Genomic DNA, 24,429 nt, shown 5'->3' with positions numbered 1-24,429 from the left:
CACCTACAAAGTCTTGTATGATCCTTTTTTCAAAATCAAATACAGAAATGCATTTTTCTTTGAGTGGTTGAATTTTTTAGTTTTGTAAATTGTTGATAAACTGATTTGATTTATGATGATAGGTTGGATCAGAGAATTGAGGATATGTCATCTCCCTCTCCCATTGATGACATTCTGAACCAATCATCATCTAACAGTGATATTCCTGGCTGGAAGACGGCCAATCAGGAGCTAGCAGCCATCCTCACCAATCTGAGGAAAACAGAACATAGAATCCACAGTAAGATCAGTGCAGTTATTTATAGTGAATAGAATTTTAAAGAGGATAATTGAGGGCAGTATGCAACTATTTTGATTAGGATTTTATCATTTTTTTAAAACGAATAAATCCTCATTGCTTTGACGTTAATGAAACGATACTGACATCTAGATTTTTTTCTGAATTCATGGTTAGGTGTCATATAAATATACAATTAAAAAGAGCTTTGATTCTTGGGGGATGCAGGCATTGTGACATTTTCTGGTTTAGTAACAACATAAAATTCTTTTTAAGTGATGCACAAGGCCCTGTATCCGGATGATGACAGCTGCTCCGACTCACCTGGATTATCCGGACGAGAAAAGCGGGAATATCTCCAGGAAATAGAGAGGATCCGCAGTGAATTAGCTGGATTCCAACCAATTGCAAAGCCCCAAGTCATTAAGGACGATCAAGCCTCCATAGAATCTGACTGTGAAGAATTGGGAACTGCTGACGAGTTCTTTTGAAGACCTTTATGCTGTTTATATGTCAATTTTCAATTAATAGATACTTCCATTTCAAATTTTTGTCCAACCAATTTTATTCTAGTCTCAAATATTTCTTTTTGACATTGCCTGACATATTTTAATATTGAATGGTTCCAAGTTTCATTGGTTCTGATATAAATGGCACACACTCTCAGTGATCAGAAATTATTGTTGAGGAAATCATTGAAGTATCAGTACTTAACATATATAAATATGTAACTTTCAATTAAGTTGTGGCATTGTTACCGAGAGAAGAAAAAAAGAGGGACAAGTATCTTTCATCGGAATAATCTGAGCTCATTTAGAGTAAATTTGAATGTAAAATGTTATTCAAGTTTGTTGTGACCTTGATTAGATTTTATACACAAATCACACCTTCGTGAGGAGAATGTTACCTAATAAACCAGTTTTCTGACTCTGTGATACATACAGTAGTGCTTTTCGCTGGCTGTGATCATGCATTAGTGGCATTAGATATTGAAGTAGATATTAACTTTTACATTCAATGTTTTTTTTTAACAATTCAACAATGAAATGAACCTTATAAGCTTGCTCTGATCTTTGAAGCTCTTAATGAAAACTCAGTAAATAACTTTTTTTGTTAATGGTCAAATTATAAATCTTGTGATTTGATTTAAAGATGGCAAAGTCATTTTACTTGAGAAAACATACTCATAAATGTTGCTGAAATTCTATGTGTATTTATCACTTCTCATTTGCTTTGTTTTTTCATAAGTGTGCTGTTATATTTTAATATTCATGATATTTATGGTACATTTGCTAAGATCTGTCAGTCTCATCATAATCCACACAAACAACATACTGTGAGCTCTCTACAAATAATCATTAAGTAATACGTTGAGGACTTTATATCTATGTATGAGCAATTTAAAATTAAAAGAAGACTGCTCAGAGTATTTTAGAAAATTACCAACTGTTCAAATTGATAATATGAATTTTAACCTCAATTCCGTTGAGGACTTTATATCTATGTATGAGCAATTTAAAATTAAAAGAAGACTGCTCAGAGTATTTTAGAAAATTACCAACTGTTCAAATTGATAATATGAATTTTAACCTCAATTCCATGTCATTTTTTTTTTTTTGGTTTTGTTTTTATGTATACAAGGAAGAATTTTAAAGTCACGGTTGTATTGTACCTTTTTTTGCTTTTTGTTAGTGACTGAGTCACAATTGCTGACTGGTTGTTTGGTTGTTCTGGAGTTTCATTCTCCAACAAGTTTTGTAAACCTAAACAGTTAACATACTTAATATGTTGATTAGATTAGAAGTTGTGATACAATATTGTATTCATTCTCTCACACTGCTTTGAATTGTTGAAAATATTTAAGACTTATTGAATGCATTCCATTGAGGTAATGGATGTTGGTGTGCCTGTACATTTCTGTTGTTTGTCGTTTAGTTATGCTTCAAGCATATTGTGGTTGTTGGCCAGACTGAATTACTGAAATATACAGTCTGAATGCAATATTTTGTATTGATTCCCTTTTATTTACAAATGCCTTAGTTGCCATGAACAAATTGTTTTATATTAGATAATTTAATAAATTTATGCATTAATGTGAAATCACTGGTTGTTATTATGATGGTTTATTAAATTAGAAGGACATTTGCATGGTTGCAGTAGTTGGAAGTTTTGATATTGTAAAGTGAAGTATATTGGCCAGTGGATACTTAAGCTTATCTATTGTAAAATAAATGAATGGTCTATTAACACTCATGAAGGATACAGGGGTCCGTTTTTTTTTGCTTTATCTCTGTTGACTGATACATGTATCTGTTAGCGTAAATGTATGCAACTTATTGTGGATATCATTTCTAATTTATTATCTTCTGAAAAATTGGATATCCAGGAAATTTATATGAAAGCAAGGTTTTAACTCTTTCTTAAAGTACAGTCAATTGCTCAAAGATAAGATTTTACTTCTTTTTTTTTGGGGGGGGGGGGGGGGGGCTGCAAAATGTAGTCGGATGGAATTCCCCAAAAGATGTATTTTCATTATCTCTGATAAGCTAGGGCTTTTTGACTCTAAGAAAATATTCCTTGGGTTAGGACTTGTGGTTTGAATGGGCCTCTCCCTTCTAGGATGCTTTGAACTGAACATAACTTGTAAACAGGCATATCATATTAGTTTTCTTACCTGCTATATCAGCAGTGGAGTAAATAAACCCTTCACATTCATTACACCTGACTGCTTTTACCTGGTTGCTGCTGCATAAAGTACATGTATATCTTGCATTGTCTTTCTATTTACATTTTATGTCACTGAACATGCATTTGTGATTGTTTTACCTTCTAATACATTGACCAGTGCAACTGATATTGAATATCTTTTGAAACTATTTTCCTGACATGGCAGACGCATACAGAAGTCTATCATAATGACATTTAAAGCGAAATCAGTTCCGGTAAACTCTGTGAAGCGAAATCAGTGAACTCTGAACAAAGCTGAGGCTTATATAGTGGCTGGAAAATGATAGTCTATAGAAGACTAATATGGTGGACAATGATAACTCTTTTCCTTATACAAATCGTTCAGCTTCAAAAATAAGATCATTATTAGAAAAATAAGACAAGAAGTCTGTGAGCCAATGCTCACTAGTAATACCCTAACTTTGATGTGAATTTACACAAGTTCAGTTATGGACAGACACAAGAATGAACAAGAAGTTGACATCAGATTTGTACAAAAATGATTCTCACCATACTGCAGGCCTAAACAAAGAGTGTGCTAAAATTTCAAGCATTTGCAATTAGTAGTTGCTGGGAAAACTGCAACCAAAATTTATGTATAGTACAGACAGACACACAGATAAACAGGAAGTTGACATCTGATTCATACAAAAATTAATCCCATCATATGGCACGCCTAAAGAAAAAGTGTGCTAAAATTTCAAGCACCTGCAATCAGTAATTGCTGAGAAAACCGCGACCAAAATTTGTTATGTATGGTACAGAAAGATGCACAGATAAACAGGAAGCTGACATTGGATTCGTACAGAAATGAATCCCACCATATGGCATGCCCAAACAAAGTGTGTGCTAAAATTTCAAGCATCTGCAATGAGAAAACTGTGACAAAAAATTTGTTACGGACGGACAGACACACAGACAGACAAACTAGGATAAAACAGTATACCTCCCTCTCCTTCGGAGCGGGGGTATAATCAAAGTGTTTAACAAAGTAGTAATGCACAATTTCTTATTAATTTTAATAGAATTTCCTTAAAAATACTGAAATTGGCCATTTAAATTAGCCATGTGCTCTGTAAATTTTTTGCACAACACTACTTTACATAATGGGGAAAAAAAGACTTGTTCTAATGGTTTCATAAAACCAAGTGATCTCACTATTAATTGATAGATAAGCAATACCAATGTAAAACACTGTAGTTGATGCCTCCATTCTTACACTGTTATACACCAGTAAGCAATATGGCTAAGTTAATTGTAATTTATTTACATCTATCCCAAGGTTACATGTTAAACTGAAATTCACCAGACTTAGTATTTAAAATCCACTGAAACCCTCCATTCAACTCCATTGTAAATATATCTAGTTCTATTGAAAATGGATCTAGAAACCATTTTGCAAACTTTCCCTGCTTTTCGATACATAGAATTTGCAGCATTATGTTACTGCATGGGTACAATTACTGTTGTTCAAGAAGGCAAAAATTGGTAATCCTGCAAGAAATTCTTAGCAAACCCTAGGATCTTTGTCCTTGGAAATTGTCAAGGTTGTCTCTCACAGCTTTCTAGTACATGAATTAAGAAAATATACTTAAATTCAGTTTTTGGCTATTTTTATTTCAGATGTGTTTCTTCTTTAGTAGACACATTTAATACAAAAGTATTTAATGACAATTAACTGAAAAATAGATTCAACAGCAAAGGAGGATACCAAACAAAGTTCCAGGGGGTAAACAAGCCTACAATGCTAATTGCTTTAGAAAGTGAGGATTTGGCATTTCTAAATGAGTTTCTTAAATCAAAGTAATTTAAAGTATCATATTAAGAATGAATTACAGAGTACACATAAATTCTGCATCATGGATACAAATTTACTGAAAGTCGCACTACTGTAAATATATTACATTTGGCTGTGTATTCTTTTTAGCGCTTTAGGCAGACATCAACTTCCACTAAATCAATTACAATGCTAAATGTCTTGCACATATGCATATACATAAGAACATTAGGAAATGCGATAAATCATATCAATGCTAACTTGTTCAAAGTCAATTTCTGTCAAATATCATACACGCTTAATTAATATAATACATTTACAGTATTTTTATCAAATGGCATATTTATAACAAAGATATCAGTAATAGTGTCTGACTACATACCAGCTAGTATTTATATCTGACATGTACATAATGGTACGTACTGCTGGTCAAATTATTACCAACCTACTATTATTTTCACAACACATGCTAAAGCACTGTTACATATTTAATAACAGTTACCATAATTATATAATAAAATGATTTAATATATATTGTGATTTATACAGCAGAACATGAATCTTCTAAGTATGAAAAATCTATAAACTTTTATAAATACACAAGTATAGTCAATTCAATATATATACATACTATACATGTACAAATAAATCTAAAAAATATTTAACATATTTTTTGGCATTTCTTAACTACTATCAAAAACATTTAAGAAAAAAAAAAGCTGCACTTTTTGCAAAAAAATTCTGTTAAATTACAATCTGCATATTAAATTCTATACAAAATACATGCACTATTTGATGAAAACAATATATAGAATAAAAAAAATAATTGATAAATATGGATTGTTTTAAACATACACATCACTACATGTAGCTAACACATTGGGTATTAGAATACTCATTAGCTAACACATTGGGTATTAGAATACTCGTTAAAATTTAAGCCGTGGATGTCACACTTTGTTATCTAGAAAACAATTAAATAAAAAATAATTATATCAGCAACCATATTTATTAAGCCCATATGACTGTGGTGATTTACTGTCCAACTATGTCATTTAATAATTCGGTTATCCAGTCCAGTGTGTGTGGTTGTGGAGTACAAGTCCACAGAACCTCAAAGCTGGCCCATCATGAGTTAATGTTGGCTTGCAACAGGAAACAAAATGTTTTTCACATTATAAAAGTACATGAAAGAATTCTTCAGCTTACAAATTATCAGTAGATACAATCAAAATGAAGAAATTCAATGTGAAACTCAAAGGGAAATCCCACGTAAAGCAAAGTGATCTTGCTTTAATTTGTTTGCATTTACTGTACACACGAAAGCTTTTCCTTGGGAAATTATTTAATTTGCAAATTCTGCAATTAAACTAAGGTCACAAAATTTATCACCATATGAACAATTTCCTGCAAGTAACATACTAAACAAAAATACCAACAAACATGATGCAAATTCTTCAACTTCTGCAAAAATAACCCCCATCAAAACATTTTGTTCCACGGATTTGCAAAATTACCCCATAAAAATATCCCTGTTTTGCAGAATTTAATGGCAAAATTATTCAAAGAATGAAAGCAAAATCTTAATTTTGTAAGGATAAGGTCCAACTGAAGATCAGCATCTTGAATTTACACACATCTGACTATCTGCAAGTTCAGTGGTAGAATCTTCACAGTGTTTTTCCTCTCTTGGAATGAGCAAAGAACAGATAAGGGACAAGAGAACTATTGTTGCATGGCACGAAGCACTTCTGTTTTTCAGGAAATGTACTGGTACTTGAATTGCATTTTCATCAAGAAAACACACAGTATGTATACCTGCACACATACATGTACTTCTTAATTTCATAACACAATCCTTCTGAACACAAAAGTAATTTCAACAATGTTTGCTTCTCCACTGATGTATCTCTTAATACACAATTCAAAGTGATGAATGTGGCATCTTTCTAAATTGTCAAATTATTAGGTAGACAATTGTAGCATTGTTGCATTGGTATAAATTCTGCATATTGTAAAATTTGGAAGATCTATTGAGTACTGAGGTCTTATGGAATTCATGTGAAGCCATCCATGGAAAGAAAGCTCTAAGCTGAACATCCCAAGCAGAAAACTCTCTCAAAACTTTCATCATAACTGAAAAACAGAGATGGTATATATAGCAAGTGATAAGCCTAGTTAAATGCATACTTAGGTACCCTTTCAAACACAACTTTCTTTTAGTTATTAATATTTAAGATGAAAATCTTTAATTAAAAAAACCACAGATTGAAAGACAGGATCAGAACTTAAATTGCAAAAAATTAAACTTAAGGTATGTCACTCGTCGGCTTTTGAGAAAAGTTTGGTCGATCCTCTAACTTCAAAATTCTTTATTACATTCAATTTTATGACATACTAGAATTAAACAATGCAAATTATACAATATTCAATTTAAAAACTGCTCATAAAATTGTAAAGAAACAATACTATTTCTTGTAGTTGAAGGATATCTAGAAGAAAATTCTTAAAATCTACACATTTCTTTGATTTAATACCTTGGAACTTAGCCCTAATATTATTCAAACTATTTAACATAGAATAAGATTACATTTATTGCCATAATATTTGGTAAAATATGATTATGGTAAAAGTGATTTATCATTAACCTAAACGTTACAATTTAAGTGCAAAAAGGTCCAGTTAAATGTACATTTGCTCAGTAAGATGCACACTGACCCCAGTTTTCTTTGCAATTTTAAGTCATACTTTATGAACAGTTATCTAAAATATATTTCTCAAAAAATCCTTGATATATATAATGAGTGACATCCCTAAGTAAGAACTGATATCAACAAAGCATAGATATATGCAGCACTACAACTACAATATTAAGATATAAAATCTGAAGGGAACTCACTTGAGGACTGAACAAAGCTGACAGAAGTTTCTCTGACAGTTGTAGCACTGTAAGGATTGCTCATTACTCAAAGCTTTCTCACAGAAGTTACATCGTTCATCAGACGGCAGTCGCCTCCTTTCTACTGGCTTTTTACCTATACACATCATGATAAACAAAGTGTAAATAAAATAACCAATTTCAAATCACTTAACTCAATTAAAAGTTCTATAAATAATTCATAATTATCTGGATAACTGAAAGAAAATTGTTAAGATTTCTTATAGCTCTAGCGATGGACATGAGCTTACCCTTTGAAAAATCAAATGTACTAGAACTGTTGTTTAGTCCAAATGCAGTTGGCTGACTAGTTTCCATGTCTTCATTTGGAGCCCTGTTCAATGCTGATGGAACAGTCAGCTGACCCTCATGGTCAATAACCAGCTGACCAGGGACCTGGGATGTGGCATCCATTGTATTGTAGTTGGCGATAAATGGCAGATTACAATTGGCATCAGCAGTCACTGTGTCAGAATGGTACAATGTCTGAACGCCATTGAAGAGCATATTTTTTGTCCTCTCTGGAACAAGTGAAAAACCAAAATTGAATACAATTCGAATTCAGTAATTTTAAGCAATTCTTCTTTGCAGTTACTTTCTAATGTAATTCTGTGCACTGATACCATCCTTGGGAATTACATGTATTCAGTAGGGCTGCACAATAATATTGATATTCTGGTAAATTGCAATTCATAGGCAAAAAATATTGTGATACATTTTTCAGTAATGATATACCAACAAAATGGTAGGGCTTATTTTAGATTTCTGACTTAAAATATGAAATTTAATGTGTCAAAAATGAATTTCGCTGAGATTAACTGTTTCAGTGTTTGTGATTCTGGATAGCTGCAGATCTGTAGATCGCTGGTCTGAAAAAATTGGGATGGACGACCAGAGAGCTTCAGTGCCACTCATTGAAAAAAATGTATATTTATTGTGCACCAAAAAGCAGGGGTGTGCAATTAGCATCGCCCGACACCCGGGGCTACCATTTTTTAGGGTCGGGCTAGTGGTTTTCTGCATGGAGGTAGCCCCGTGGGCTATTAATAAAAAATACCAACGTAACATATGAAAATCACTACTGGTATTTTCACTCATATTTTGCTATTTAATTCCCAACCAATGAAAAATTTCCAGGCAGCATGCTCCTGTTGTTCGTAAATATCCATAATCTTATCCATTTTGCAGCACTTCCGGACTTATTTACTTCCAAAATGATTTTTTTCTAATCCGAATTTCCTCCATTCCTCTGTTTATGGTAAATACATGCTGAAATCTTATTAAATTATTTACGATCACTCAATCAACTGAAAGATAAGTGTTATGTGATTTACATAAAATATATTTCCAGTATATTTAATAATTCAAGATGAAAAAAAAATGATTTCACTTCGTTTTAGATGAGTTAGTGCAATGCATAGAAAAAGGAAAAATAATTTATTTAAATAAATTTTTATATTATAATTATTAATTTATATACATGATTAAATTTTAATGGTGAGAATTAAACTTTAATTTTAAAAAGAATAACCTTAAAACCCTGATCTTTTCACCACTAAACTACTTTTTTAGCTCACCTGAGCCAAAGGCTCAAGTGAGCTTTTCTGATCAAAATTTGTCCGTTGTCTGTTGTTGTCGTAAACTTTTCACATTTTCATCTTCTTCTCCAGAACCACTGGGCCAATTTCAACCAACTTGGCACAGAGTATCCTTGGGTAAAGGGGATTCAAGTTTGTTCAAATGAAGGGCCACGCCTTCTTCCAAGGGGAGATAATTATGAATTCGAGAAAAATTAATGGCATCATTAAAAAATCTTCTTCTCAAGAACCACTGTGCTTGAAAATATGAAACTTATGTGGAAGCATCCTCAGGTAGTGTAGATTCAAATTTGTTAAAATCATGACCCCCGGGGGCAGGGTGGGGCCACAATGGGTGATCAAAGTTTTACATAGGAATATATACATGTAGGAAAAATCTTTTAAAATCTTCTTCTCAAGAACAGCAAAGCCATGATTGGTCATATTTATATGGAAGCATCCTCAGGTAGTGTAGATTCAAGTTTGTTCAAATCATGACCCCCAGGGGTAGGGTGGGGCCACAATGGGCGATCAAAGTTTTACATAGGAATATACATGAAAAATCTTTAAAAATCTTCTTCTCAAGAACAGCAAAGCCATAATTGGTCATTTTTATATGGAAACATTCTAAGACAGTGTAGATTCAAGTTTGTTCAAATCATGACCCCCGGGGTAGGGTGGGGCAACAATGGGCTATCAAAGTTTTACATAGGAATATATAGGAAAAATCTTTAAAAATCTTCTTCTCAAGAGCAGCAAAGCCATGATTAGTCATATTTATATGGAAGCATTCTTAGATAGTGTAAATTCAGGGTTGTTTAAATTATGACCCCCGGGGGTAGGGTTGGGCCATAATGGGTGATCAAAGATTTACATAGGAATACATAGGAAAAATCTTTAAAAATCTTCTTCTCAAGAACAGCAAAGCCACTATTGGTCATATTTAAATGGAAGCATCCTCGGATAATGTAGATTCAAATTTGTTCAATTCATGACCCCCAGGAGAATAGAGGGGCCATAACAGGGGATCATAGTTATACAAATGATATATCAATAAAAATGTTCTTCTTAAGAACAGCAAAGCTGTTATTTGTCATATTAATTCAAAAGCATCCCTATGAAGTATAGATTCAAGTTAGTTCAAATCAACCCCCTCCAACCACTTTTAAATTCAAACTTTTCAACCTACGAAGCTCGTTGGACCGAATTGTCTTGCCACTTAGAATGGCTGTATAAATAGGCAAAATTTCCAATGGTCCCATGGTCTCAGGCCTAGGAGGGCTATTAACAACAGTTTTTGGGAATGTTTTATTTTCGAAGTAGTGAAAAAATATGTTAGGAACACATGGTTTGTAATATTTTGAGATGGCATCTTAAATAAACGGAGAAAGAAATCGAGAAACAGTGTACTTTTCTCGTGCGCAATAAATATACACTTTTTTTCAAAGGGTGGCCCTGTAGCTCTCTGGTCGTCTATCCCAATTTTTTTCAGACCAGCGAGCTACAGATTTGCAGCAAGATTCTGGGATGCAGACCTTCTTCAGTAGTGAACAGTACATTTCAAGGGCCCCTACAATTAAACTTCCATTTAGGCTAACTTATGAAATTAATTGAGAGTTCAACATGTCAAGTCAATTCAAAAAAAAAAAAGAAAAATACAAAAGACAATAACTCCGTAATTCCATAATTCTTATCACAAACCAGTGTTTTGTCAATACACAAATGGAAAAACGTTGTTTTCCTTTTTGACAACGTTAAGCAACCACGCAATAAATCACTTACCATACACAGCTTTAAGATTCTGCTCTCCGCTAACTCCAGCGTTTAATTCCTTATTACCAATGTGAGATTTTAGCTGAAGGGGTGATCCTTCACCAAACGGGTTTCTTCTTTTGGGCATGTTTCTTGTCTCTGTTTACTTGTAGACAGTTTCGCGGGGTAAAGTAGCGTTTCCGGTATACATAGTATTCGAGTCATGCCGGACAAAATTTCCGGATTATGACAACTCGTCATTTGTTCTGTTCCTCGGCAGTAGAATTTCTGTCAAAAATTGTCGGGATTAAATCAAAACCTGTATTTTTTCTAAATATTCTGGATACTCCTTTCACTTTTATGATGGTGTATAATTGCTATTTCAATTTTGAACGATTAAGAAATTCGTTTGTACAATTAAGAAAATCGTTAAAACGATTTATAAATTCTTTTGTACGAATTAAAAATTCGTTTGTACAATTTATAAAATCGTTTGAACGAATTAACAACTGCGTTTGTAAGATTTACAAATCGTGATCAACAATTTAATTGTACGATTTTTTAAAAAATCGCGTTTGTATGATTTTTTAAAACTGTTTGTTCTTTGCCTCTTAAGTACATATATATGTTCTTGACTCATTCAATAGAAAAGAAAACAATCTTTATACAACCAATACTGTGGAAAAATAACTGATGCAAAAGACATTTATCAACATGTGCGCATCCATTCTCTATCCATTTTACTCTCTTGGAAGTGCAAAAACTCCCCTTAGTATTCCACCCCCTACCCAATAATGAATTAATGATCATTACTTTAAACAACATTTCATTCAGATAAATCTGAATTATCATTATCAGAGAAGTCCCCTCTTTTATCTTAGTACAGTCTTTTGCTCTTGATTTAGAAAAAAAAATTGAAAGACCTGCCCCCCCCCATCCCCCTCCCTGCACTTATTTATGCACGGTCAAACTGTCCCACGCATACCTTCATGTATCAAAAACATTTGTTGTAGAACGGAGAGTTGCCCCACCCCCACCCCACCCCAAAAATTGGATTGTTGAGTTTATTTAGTACACCCCCCCCCCCAACTGCTCAGGACAATAGGAGCCTGTCCGGTGGGGGTGGGAGTATTTCACAAGTATAATATACTTTAGTTACTTTACAATAGATCCGCCTCTAATATTTAATCCCATGCTTGATTTCATCTTTTGATCTATGGCCCGTGCGTGAAAGCTCCACCTTCTATGCCTTCCGGTATCTGAATAGTGTTCAGTCACACCTTTGATCCCATGGTCGAATGCTTCCCATTTCCCGCCATCTCACTGATTCTAGAAAAAAAAATACGAGTTACTCATGAAAGGTAGTGTTTCTTTTAGTATATTTACAAATATTTATTTGTATTTAACGCTTGAAAGTACCAGACAACGTTGAAATGGGCTTAACGGTAACATTCAGCGAACAGTCAGGCCAGACTTAGGGGCAAGGTCAAGGTATTTCACTCGTCAGTTTTTGAGGAAAGTGTTGTTTAATAATAAAAATATCAATTACAATTTATTATTTTACGACATATTTGAACGTATGACCCTCTAAAGGTAGGGTAGGGCCACCATTGGAGATCATTTGAAAGTTTTACATTGAAATACATATAATAAAACAGTCTTCTTCTCTCAGCTTTTGAGAAATGTTTTGTCTTAACCCTCTAATACTAAAAATAAAAATTACAATTTATTATTTTATGACATATTTGAATTTATGATCCCCTGGGGTAGGGTACAACCACAATGAGAGATCAAAATTTTACATCGGTATATACTGAAGATTTTTTTTTCTCGAGAAGAACAAAGCGGTGACTTATTTTATTAATATGGAAGCATCCCCAGGTAATGTAGGTTTAAGTTTGTTCATATTACCCCCCCTTTCCCCAGTAGGGTGGGTCCATTATAGGAGATCAAAGATAAAGTTATACATGGGAATTCTGAAGAAGAGCAGCAGCTGCAGGACCATGATTAGTCATAGAAAGTCATATGCAAGTATAGTAGGATGGTGTAGATTTTTAAAAAAGTTAAATCATCAGGTGTTACACAATATCTTGATTTTATTTATAACATGTAGCTTGAATTGGTTGAATTGGCTAGAACAGCTGTTATGAAATTTTAAGCTTTATTTGGCTGTTCAAAATAGCTTGAAAAAATTAATGGGTTTAGTTTTTTTTACAAATAGGAAATAGGCAAAAAGTTACAATTTTATGACGTGCTCATATTTGTACCATTGAATCCAAATAAAAGGTATTTTAAACATTGCTGCTTTTGAACATCTTTAAGCAAAATATGTATTTCTGTTGTTTGGGTAAATTTACACCCACCTTTTGTGCATTGAGGCAAGGCTAAGTATGATTACTTCACATTGTGCTGAATAATTACCTATCAATTACCTTGTTCACCACAATTGTCCCCTCTTAGAACTTTAATCAAGAAGTACTTATTACTGAGTGATTACAAATCAAATGCTTATAGCCCCCAAGCTTTTAAAAGTCTGGAGGAGACACAGTTTGATAAACAATTTTTTCAGGCATTGTATTCAGAACAATTAATACAAAGCTGAAAACTGTCACTGCATCAAAGTGCAACTTTTTTTGCACACTGCAAATTTTAAAACAGTGAAAAAGGCACAATTAACAAGAAAGTACAATAACACAAGAAGGTGTTCTGTCTTCTTAATAACTAAAGCTTTTGTGAATAGCTAAATCAAGCTATATCTCATTAATACTTTAGGTAGCTAAATTGAGCTATATCTCATTTATACTATAAATAACTAAATCAAGCTATATCTCATTTATTCTATAAATACTGTAGATTCCTAAATATACGCGAGGAATTAATTATTGCGTAATTACGTGAGAAGCACCACTCGCTAAATAAAATTACTCGCTTTTATTTTTATGGTGATTAAATCAATGTAAAATCTCTTCATCAAACGTCCACTCGCGAATTATTGTTCTCGCGATTTGACGTCAAAGAGTCATTTCGCGAATATAAGTACTCACGAAAAATAAGGAATCTACAGTAGCTAAATCAAGAGATAATGTGAGGAAGTCCTGCTCAAGGCCTCTAGGGCTAGGGTGAGTCTCTAAGAGGGTATCAGAGCTAATTACAAGGGTTTGTAGAAAGAGATCTTTTTTCAAGAGAAGCATTAGCTGCAGTCATATGCAAAAACTTCTAAGTTGTGTGGACCTTTTTTAAGTCATAGACTATGGGCTATAGGATTAGGATAGGGCTAATTGAATTGAATATTGAAATTAAATTTTTAGGTCACCTGAGTCTTTCAAATGACCTATGACTATTTGTTTTTGTCCATCATCATGCATTAACATATAAACATTTTCAGCTTCTTCTCTGAATTACTTAAAAGTAGAACCAATTTAAATCATTAAGTGTCTTTAGATAAATGGGAAAGAAATAGTGAATTTTATGGTTCCTGTCCCCTTTTCATGTACCACATGTACCAAGTGTTCTAATCTAATATTTTTATACATTATATTGGTAACAGCTATTCAACAGCATCAACATTAATTTGACCTTAACTTTTCTTTGAACTTGACTTCAAATTCATGTTAAGCTAAATTTCAAAGAGACAATTCAAGATATTTTAACCAAACCTTATATGCTTATGCATATTAATGATAGATTTTCAACTGCTTCAACATTTTTTGGCCTTGACCTTCCTGTGAGCCTCATCTCACTTTTCTTAAAAGAGTGTTAAGGAGGTTGGATCCTGCCATCAAAAGTAATGAGAATTTTTTATGAAGTATATTTTTAGAATTTATACACATAGCTTTATTAAAAATCAAAACAAAAAATGGGGGTCAATGCGCCTCTTTTGGCGCTACAGAGCATTTAGTTTGACCTTTTTGCACTGTAAATACGTCTTACACATATATCAATTTTTAAAGTTTTTCCTTCAATATTTTTTGTTCAAATAAATTATGGTGAGCAAACACTGTCTTATTTCATCTTAAATAGACCCATTAAAATTCGTAACAACGAAGTAATTTTCGAAGTACTCCACATCTTCAATTATTTGACCTTTTTGCACTCAAACATTTTCATTTTTCTGGCATTAAAATTTAACAAGCAAAAAAATCATTTGAAAGTAATGCCATTTTACTGAATTTAAGAAGAATGGTTAAAAGTATTGTATATATTCAGAAAAGAAAATTAGAAGTGGGGGTCTGTGATGTTAATTTTTAGATATTACTAAAATAGTGCTAATTTTAAGCTTAAATTAGGGCTATTTTTTTTCTTCATTTCCACAATATATTTGCTATATTTATCAAATATGATGATAGAATTCATGACAGTTTATTTAATAGATAATTTAGGACCAGTATTAAACAGTCCACTGCACAAAATAACTATGTGTGCAGACTGCATGTAAAAATAGGAATCCAAACTTAACATACTTTAAATACTTCGAAAGAGAAAAAAATGATCATTTTCTTCTTAAAAAACCTTCCGCCACAAAATATAGTTCCTCACTTAATGCTTTTGATATGGAATTTATTCATGGAGTTTTAACTGAATATAGTTAAATTGGCATTGTAGAATCCAAATTTATTGTAAGAATTAAAACATTACGCAGAATTTTTGAAATATAGGTTAAGGTAAGAATCTGCTCAAAAGCTCAGGAGCGAACCTCGTTAAGCTCAGTTTCTTTAGCTCAGTTTCAAAGAAACTTTTCAAGATATCTTAAAAAAATCTAATATACTGAGACATATTGGTGACAGCTGTTCAAAAACTTAATAATATTTTTAACCTAGACCTTTCCTGTGACCTTTTCTTCACTTTTCTCAAATTTGTGTTTAGCTCAGTTTCAAAGAAATACCAACTGCATGTGTCCAATTTTTTTTACTCAATGACCTTTGACTTTACTTTTAAATGTGTATAAAAATTAATTTTAAATAAACTGTTCAAGATATTTTCCTTAAACTTCATATACAAATACAAATTTTCTTGCTGCAATACTTAAGAACCCTGGTCGGGGCATTCATTTTTCTGAGTGGACATAGTTAAAATGCTTCAAAGGTCTATAAAATTCTACCGAAGCAAATAATGAAGAAAAAAAAAAAAACTGATCCTCTCTCCCCCCAAAAATGGATGAACAAAAAGCTGCATGAATCTACTCTGAAATGACAATCAATAAAACCAAAAGGCAGTAGAAACAGCAATCTAAGATGCCTGGACTTGGATGGCTTGATCCTTCTTATGACCTTGACATCACTATTCCTTATTTTCAATTTATCTTATGTTTAAAAAAAAATATGGCTGGGGCATATAGAGTTGGTCATGTCTGTCTTCCATACTTCCATCCTTCTGTCTTTTTGTCTGTCCTTCCATCATGCTTTGCATATAGCTCATTTCAAAGCTCAGTATCAAAGAAACTATTCAAGATATTTTCATCAAACTTCATATGATAGATATTGTTGAGAGCTATTCAACTGCATCAACATGTTTTGACCTTGATCTTTCCTTTGACCTTGACTTCACTTTTGTTTAATTAGTCTTTAGCTCAGTTTTAAAGAAACCGTTCAAGAACGTGTAATCAAACTTCATATGCTGATACATACTGAAGGAAGCTATTCAACTGCATTAATATTTTCTGACCTTGATGTTTCCTTTGACCTTGACCTCACTTTTCTTAAATTTGTGTTTAGCTAAGTTTTATAAAGAAACCATTCATGATTTTTTATCAAACTTCATATGCTAATACATAATGATGTAACTTTCAACTGCATCAACATTTTTTGACCTTAACCTTTCCTTTGACTTTGACCCCTCTTTTGTTTAAATTAATGTTGAGCCCAGATTTAAATAAACCATTCAAGCTATTTTTATCAAACTTAATATGCTGATACTTATTATGGAGAGCTATTCAACTGCATCAAAAACTTTTCACCTAGCTTTTTCCTGTGACCTTGACCTCACTTTTTTTTAATTTGCATTTTGCGTAGTTTTAAAGAAACCATTTAAGATATTTTATGTAAGCTTATGCACTTATACCTAATTTGGTGAGAATTTATCATCTATATCCAATTTTTAGCTCACCTGAGCCGAATGCTCAAATGAGCTTTTCTGATTGAAATTTGTCCGTTGTCTGTCGTCATTGTCGTAGTCGTCGTTGTCGTAAACTTTTCAAATTTTCATCTTCTTCTCCAGAACCACTGGGCCAATTTCAACCAAACTTGGCACAAAGTATCCTTGGGTAAATGGGATTCAAATTTGTTCAAATGAAGGGCCACACCTTCTTCCAAGGGGAGATAATTATGAATTCATGAAAAATTAATGGCATCATTTAAAAATCTTCTTCTCAAAAACCACTGTGCTTGAAAATATGAAACTTATATGGAAACATCCTCAGGTAGTGTAGATTCAAGTTTGTTCAAATCATGACCCCTGGGGGTAGGGTGGGGCCACAATGGGGGATCAAAGTTTTACAAAGGAATACATAGGAAAAATCATTAAAAATCTTCTTCTCAAGAACAGCAAAGCCATGATTGGTCATATTTATATGGAAGCATCCTCAGATAGTGTAGATTCAAGTTTGTTCCAGTCATGACCCCCAGGGGTAGGGTGGGGCCACCATGGGCGATCAAATTTTTAAATAAGAAAACACAGGAAAAATCTTTAAAAATCTTCTTCTCAAGAACAACTAAGCCATGATTGGTCATATTTATATGGAAGCATCCTCAAGTAGTGTAGATTCAAGTTTGTTCAAATGATGACCCCCGGGGGTAGGGTGGGGCCACAATGGGTGATCAAATTTTTACGTAGGAATATATAGGGAACATCTTTAAAAATCTTCTTCTCAAGAACAGCAAAGCCATGATTAGTCATATTTAAATAGGTAATGTAGATTAAAATTTGTACAAATCATGATCCCCTGGAGAATAAAGGGGCCATAACAGGGGATCATACAAAGGAATACAAAGGATATCAATTAAAATTTTCTTCTTAAGAACAGCAAAGCCATTATTTGTCATATTAATTCAAAAGCATCCCTATGAAGTTTAGATTCAAGTTAGTTCAAATACCCCCCCCCTCCCGAACCAGTTTTATATTTAAACTTTTCAAGACTGAACTGATTTCTGCTTTTTCCTAGCCAGAGTGCTCAGTTGAGCGATGTGGCCCCTGGGCCTCTTGTTCAAATTTCAATTTTAAAGAAACTATTCAAGATATTCTCACTAAACTTCATACACCAATACAGATTTTCATGTCACATTACCAATATTCCCTTGGTGGGGCATTCATGTCCTATGGACATATTTCTAGATTAACCTTGGCTTTCCTTATGATTTGACTTCATTGATTTGAAAATTGTTTTATAACCTAAGAAAGTAATCTTTCAAAAAAGGTTCAAGAAATTTTCATCAAAAACTTTTTTTACTGATAAAAGTGTAATGAGCAATTTAAGTTATTCAATTTTTCAATTCAAGGGCTGGCGGCGGTCTATAAGGAGGAACAGCATGCCAACATCGCTGGAAAAGAGGTATTTCTTAGTTCTTAAGAAATGTGAGGTAAGAGTTTTCCCTTCATTCATTGTTTTGTGTTTGCACCACCCACTAAGTACTAACCCATCCCACTCCCTCCCCTTCGCACTTGTTCTGCTCTTTCGTTTCAGATCCACAGTCGTCGATGGATTCAGCGCTGGAAAGCTAGGGGTGGCGGCGGTCTATAAGGAGGAACAGCATGCCAACATCGCTGGAAAAGAGGTATTTCTTAGTTCTTAAGAAATGTGAGGTAAGAGTTTTCCCTTCATTCATTGTTTTGTGTTTGCACCACCCACTAAGTACTAACCCATCCCCCTCCCTCCCCTTCGCACTTGTTCTGTTCTTCGTTTCAGATCCACAGTCGTCGATGGATTCAGCGCTGGAAAGCTAGGGGTGGCGGCGGTCTATAAGGAGGAACAGCATGCCAACATCGCTGGAAAAGAGGTATTTCTTAGTTCTTAAGAAATGTGAGGTAAGAGTTTTCATTCATTGTTTTGTGTTTGCACCACCCACTAAGTACTAACCCATCCCCCTCCCTCCCCTTCGCACTTGTTCTGCTCTTTCGTTTCAGATCCACAGTCGTCGATGGATTCAGCGCTGGAAAGCTAGGGGTGGCGGCGGTCTATAAGGAGGAACAGCATGCCAACATCGCTGGAAAAGAGGTATTTCTTAGTTCTTAAGAAATGTGAGGTAAGAGTTTTCATTCATTGTTTTGTGTTTGCACCACCCACTAAGTACTAACCCATCCCCCTCCCTCCCCTTCGCACTTGTTCTGCTCTTTCGTTTCAGATCCACAGTCGTCGATGGATTCAGCGCTGGAAAGCTAGGGGTGGCGGCGGTCTATAAGGAGGAACAGCATGCCAACATCGCTGGAAAAGAGGTATTTCTTAGTTCTTAAGAAATGTGAGGTAAGAGTTTTCCCTTCATTCATTGTTTTGTGTTTGCACCACCCACTAAGTACTAACCCATCCCCCTCCCTCCCCTTCGCACTTGTTCTGTTCTTCGTTTCAGATCCACAGTCGTCGATGGATTCAGCGCTGGAAAGCTAGGGGTGGCGGCGGTCTATAAGGAGGAACAGCATGCCAACATCGCTGGAAAAGAGGTATTTCTTAGTTCTTAAGAAATGTGAGGTAAGAGTTTTCATTCATTGTTTTGTGTTTGCACCACCCACTAAGTACTAACCCATCCCCCTCCCTCCCCTTCGCACTTGTTCTGCTCTTTCGTTTCAGATCCACTGTCGTCGATGGATTCAGCGCTGGAAAGCTAGGGGTGGCGGCGGTCTATAAGGAGGAACAGCATGCCAACATCGCTGGAAAAGAGGTATTTCTTAGTTCTTAAGAAATGTGAGGTAAGAGTTTTCATTCATTGTTTTGTGTTTGCACCACCCACTAAGTACTAACCCATCCCCCTCCCTCCCCTTCGCACTTGTTCTGCTCTCTCGTTTCAGATCCACAGTCGTCGATGGATTCAGCGCTGGAAAGCTAGGGGTGGCGGCGGTCTATAAGGAGGAACAGCATGCCAACATCGCTGGAAAAGAGGTATTTCTTAGTTCTTAAGAAATGTGAGGTAAGAGTTTTCCCTTCATTCATTGTTTTGTGTTTGCACCACCCACTAAGTACTAACCCATCCCCCTCCCTCCCCTTCGCACTTGTTCTGCTCTTTCGTTTCAGATCCACTGTCGTCGATGGATTCAGCGCTGGAAAGCTAGGGGTGGCGGCGGTCTATAAGGAGGAACAGCATGCCAACATCGCTGGAAAAGAGGTATTTCTTAGTTCTTAAGAAATGTGAGGTAAGAGTTTTCATTCATTGTTTTGTGTTTGCACCACCCACTAAGTACTAACCAATCCCCCTCCCTCCCCTTCGCACTTGTTCTGCTCTTTCGTTTCAGATCCACAGTCGTCGATGGATTCAGCGCTGGAAAGCTAGGGGTGGCGGCGGTCTATAAGGAGGAACAGCATGCCAACATCGCTGGAAAAGAGGTATTTCTTAGTTCTTAAGAAATGTGAGGTAAGAGTTTTCCCTTCATTCATTGTTTTGTGTTTGCACCACCCACTAAGTACTAACCCATCCCACTCCCTCCCCTTCGCACTTGTTCTGCTCTCTCGTTTCAGATCCACAGTCGTCGATGGATTCAGCGCTGGAAAGCTAGGGGTGGCGGCGGTCTATAAGGAGGAACAGCATGCCAACATCGCTGGAAAAGAGGTATTTCTTAGTTCTTAAGAAATGTGAGGTAAGAGTTTTCATTCATTGTTTTGTGTTTGCACCACCCACTAAGTACTAACCCATCCCCCTCCCTCCCCTTCGCACTTGTTCTGCTCTTTCGTTTCAGATCCACAGTCGTCGATGGATTCAGCGCTGGAAAGCTAGGGGTGGCGGCGGTCTATAAGGAGGAACAGCATGCCAACATCGCTGGAAAAGAGGTATTTCTTAGTTCTTAAGAAATGTGAGGTAAGAGTTTTCATTCATTGTTTTGTGTTTGCACCACCCACTAAGTACTAACCCATCCCCCTCCCTCCCCTTCGCACTTGTTCTGCTCTTTCGTTTCAGATCCACAGTCGTCGATGGATTCAGCGCTGGAAAGCTAGGGGTGGCGGCGGTCTATAAGGAGGAACAGCATGCCAACATCGCTGGAAAAGAGGTATTTCTTAGTTCTTAAGAAATGTGAGGTAAGAGTTTTCATTCATTGTTTTGTGTTTGCACCACCCACTAAGTACTAACCCATCCCCCTCCCTCCCCTTCGCACTTGTTCTGCTCTTTCGTTTCAGATTCACAGTCGTCGATGGATTCAGCGCTGGAAAGCTAGGGGTGGCGGCGGTCTATAAGGAGGAACAGCATGCCAACATCGCTGGAAAAGAGGTATTTCTTAGTTCTTAAGAAATGTGAGGTAAGAGTTTTCCCTTCATTCATTGTTTTGTGTTTGCACCACCCACTAAGTACTAACCCATCCCCCTCCCTCCCCTTCGCACTTGTTCTGTTCTTCGTTTCAGATCCACAGTCGTCGATGGATTCAGCGCTGGAAAGCTAGGGGTGGCGGCGGTCTATAAGGAGGAACAGCATGCCAACATCGCTGGAAAAGAGGTATTTCTTAGTTCTTAAGAAATGTGAGGTAAGAGTTTTCATTCATTGTTTTGTGTTTGCACCACCCACTAAGTACTAACCCATCCCCCTCCCTCCCCTTCGCACTTGTTCTGCTCTTTCGTTTCAGATCCACAGTCGTCGATGGATTCAGCGCTGGAAAGCTAGGGGTGGCGGCGGTCTATAAGGAGGAACAGCATGCCAACATCGCTGGAAAAGAGGTATTTCTTAGTTCTTAAGAAATGTGAGGTAAGAGTTTTCATTCATTGTTTTGTGTTTGCACCACCCACTAAGTACTAACCCATCCCCCTCCCTCCCCTTCGCACTTGTTCTGCTCTTTCGTTTCAGATCCACAGTCGTCGATGGATTCAGCGCTGGAAAGCTAGGGGTGGCGGCGGTCTATAAGGAGGAACAGCATGCCAACATCGCTGGAAAAGAGGTATTTCTTAGTTCTTAAGAAATGTGAGGTAAGAGTTTTCATTCATTGTTTTGTGTTTGCACCACCCACTAAGTACTAACCCATCCCCCTCCCTCCCCTTCGCACTTGTTCTGCTCTCTCGTTTCAGATCCACAGTCGTCGATGGATTCAGCGCTGGAAAGCTAGGGGTGGCGGCGGTCTATAAGGAGGAACAGCATGCCAACATCGCTGGAAAAGAGGTATTTCTTAGTTCTTAAGAAATGTGAGGTAAGAGTTTTCCCTTCATTCATTGTTTTGTGTTTGCACCACCCACTAAGTACTAACCCATCCCCCTCCCTCCCCTTCGCACTTGTTCTGCTCTTTCGTTTCAGATCCACAGTCGTCGATGGATTCAGCGCTGGAAAGCTAGGGGTGGCGGCGGTCTATAAGGAGGAACAGCATGCCAACATCGCTGGAAAAGAGGTATTTCTTAGTTCTTAAGAAATGTGAGGTAAGAGTTTTCATTCATTGTTTTGTGTTTGCACCACCCACTAAGTACTAACCCATCCCCCTCCCTCCCCTTCGCACTTGTTCTGCTCTTTCGTTTCAGATCCACAGTCGTCGATGGATTCAGCGCTGGAAAGCTAGGGGTGGCGGCGGTCTATAAGGAGGAACAGCATGCCAACATCGCTGGAAAAGAGGTATTTCTTAGTTCTTAAGAAATGTGAGGTAAGAGTTTTCATTCATTGTTTTGTGTTTGCACCACCCACTAAGTACTAACCCATCCCCCTCCCTCCCCTTCGCACTTGTTCTGCTCTTTCGTTTCAGATCCACAGTCGTCGATGGATTCAGCGCTGGAAAGCTAGGGGTGGCGGCGGTCTATAAGGAGGAACAGCATGCCAACATCGCTGGAAAAGAGGTATTTCTTAGTTCTTAAGAAATGTGAGGTAAGAGTTTTCATTCATTGTTTTGTGTTTGCACCACCCACTAAGTACTAACCCATCCCCCTCCCTCCCCTTCGCACTTGTTCTGCTCTTTCGTTTCAGATCCACAGTCGTCGATGGATTCAGCGCTGGAAAGCTAGGGGTGGCGGCGGTCTATAAGGAGGAACAGCATGCCAACATCGCTGGAAAAGAGGTATTTCTTAGTTCTTAAGAAATGTGAGGTAAGAGTTTTCATTCATTGTTTTGTGTTTGCACCACCCACTAAGTACTAACCCATCCCCCTCCCTCCCCTTCGCACTTGTTCTGCTCTTTCGTTTCAGATCCACAGTCGTCGATGGATTCAGCGCTGGAAAGCTAGGGGTGGCGGCGGTCTATAAGGAGGAACAGCATGCCAACATCGCTGGAAAAGAGGTATTTCTTAGTTCTTAAGAAATGTGAGGTAAGAGTTTTCCCTTCATTCATTGTTTTGTGTTTGCACCACCCACTAAGTACTAACCCATCCCCCTCCCTCCCCTTCGCACTTGTTCTGCTCTTTCGTTTCAGATCCACTGTCGTCGATGGATTCAGCGCTGGAAAGCTAGGGGTGGCGGCGGTCTATAAGGAGGAACAGCATGCCAACATCGCTGGAAAAGAGGTATTTCTTAGTTCTTAAGAAATGTGAGGTAAGAGTTTTCATTCATTGTTTTGTGTTTGCACCACCCACTAAGTACTAACCCATCCCCCTCCCTCCCCTTCGCACTTGTTCTGCTCTTTCGTTTCAGATCCACAGTCGTCGATGGATTCAGCGCTGGAAAGCTAGGGGTGGCGGCGGTCTATAAGGAGGAACAGCATGCCAACATCGCTGGAAAAGAGGTATTTCTTAGTTCTTAAGAAATGTGAGGTAAGAGTTTTCATTCATTGTTTTGTGTTTGCACCACCCACTAAGTACTAACCCATCCCCCTCCCTCCCCTTCGCACTTGTTCTGCTCTTTCGTTTCAGATCCACAGTCGTCGATGGATTCAGCGCTGGAAAGCTAGGGGTGGCGGCGGTCTATAAGGAGGAACAGCATGCCAACATCGCTGGAAAAGAGGTATTTCTTAGTTCTTAAGAAATGTGAGGTAAGAGTTTTCCCTTCATTCATTGTTTTGTGTTTGCACCACCCACTAAGTACTAACCCATCCCCCTCCCTCCCCTTCGCACTTGTTCTGCTCTCTCGTTTCAGATCCACAGTCGTCGATGGATTCAGCGCTGGAAAGCTAGGGGTGGCGGCGGTCTATAAGGAGGAACAGCATGCCAACATCGCTGGAAAAGAGGTATTTCTTAGTTCTTAAGAAATGTGAGGTAAGAGTTTTCATTCATTGTTTTGTGTTTGCACCACCCACTAAGTACTAACCCATCCCCCTCCCTCCCCTTCGCACTTGTTCTGCTCTTTCGTTTCAGA

At 36.5% G+C, this 24,429-nt stretch overlaps 2 protein-coding genes across 5 annotated transcripts in view; one reads left to right on the top strand and one right to left on the bottom strand.

The window, feature by feature from the left end:
- Positions 1-2,377, top strand: part of LOC133183076 (serine-rich adhesin for platelets-like) — a 29,329-nt gene extending 26,952 nt beyond the window's left edge. For all 4 annotated transcript variants that reach the window (XM_061318016.1, XM_061318012.1, XM_061318014.1 and 1 more), the window contains 2 exons: positions 123-280; positions 554-2,377. In XM_061318016.1, the coding sequence (XP_061174000.1) occupies positions 123-280; positions 554-768 (373 nt within the window). In that variant the 3' untranslated portion in view covers positions 769-2,377. The remainder of the gene's footprint in view (positions 1-122; positions 281-553) is intronic.
- Positions 2,378-5,439: 3,062 nt separating this feature from the next.
- LOC133183926 (apoptosis regulatory protein Siva-like) lies at positions 5,440-11,245 on the bottom strand. The gene is made up of 4 exons (XM_061318808.1): positions 11,079-11,245; positions 7,971-8,240; positions 7,681-7,816; positions 5,440-6,917 (listed from the first exon to the last, which is right to left on the bottom strand). The coding sequence occupies exons 1-4, from the start codon at positions 11,194-11,196 to the stop codon at positions 6,869-6,871; spliced, it is 573 nt and encodes a 190-aa protein (XP_061174792.1). The 5' UTR covers positions 11,197-11,245; the 3' UTR covers positions 5,440-6,868.
- Positions 11,246-24,429: the final 13,184 nt, after the last annotated feature.

This window comes from Saccostrea echinata, unplaced genomic scaffold, assembly GCF_033153115.1.
Source record: "Saccostrea echinata isolate AGI-Se365-2 ecotype Australia unplaced genomic scaffold, CSIRO_AGI_Sech_v1 ptg000009l, whole genome shotgun sequence".
Classification (NCBI taxonomy): Eukaryota; Metazoa; Mollusca; class Bivalvia; order Ostreida; family Ostreidae; genus Saccostrea; species Saccostrea echinata.
This window is presented reverse-complemented; position numbering and strand designations above follow the sequence as displayed.

Excerpts from the sequence above, each read along its gene's own strand:
- LOC133183926 (XM_061318808.1), bottom strand. The coding sequence starts at position 11,196 with ATGCCCAAAAGAAGAAACCCGTTTGGTGAAGGATCACCCCTTCAGCTA. Across the intron at positions 8,241-11,078 it reads GAATCTTAAAGCTGTGTATG|AGAGGACAAAAAATATGCTC; the intron begins GTAAGTGATTTA and ends CACTTGTTCCAG. Across the intron at positions 7,817-7,970 it reads TACATTTGATTTTTCAAAGG|GTAAAAAGCCAGTAGAAAGG; the intron begins GTAAGCTCATGT and ends TGATGTGTATAG.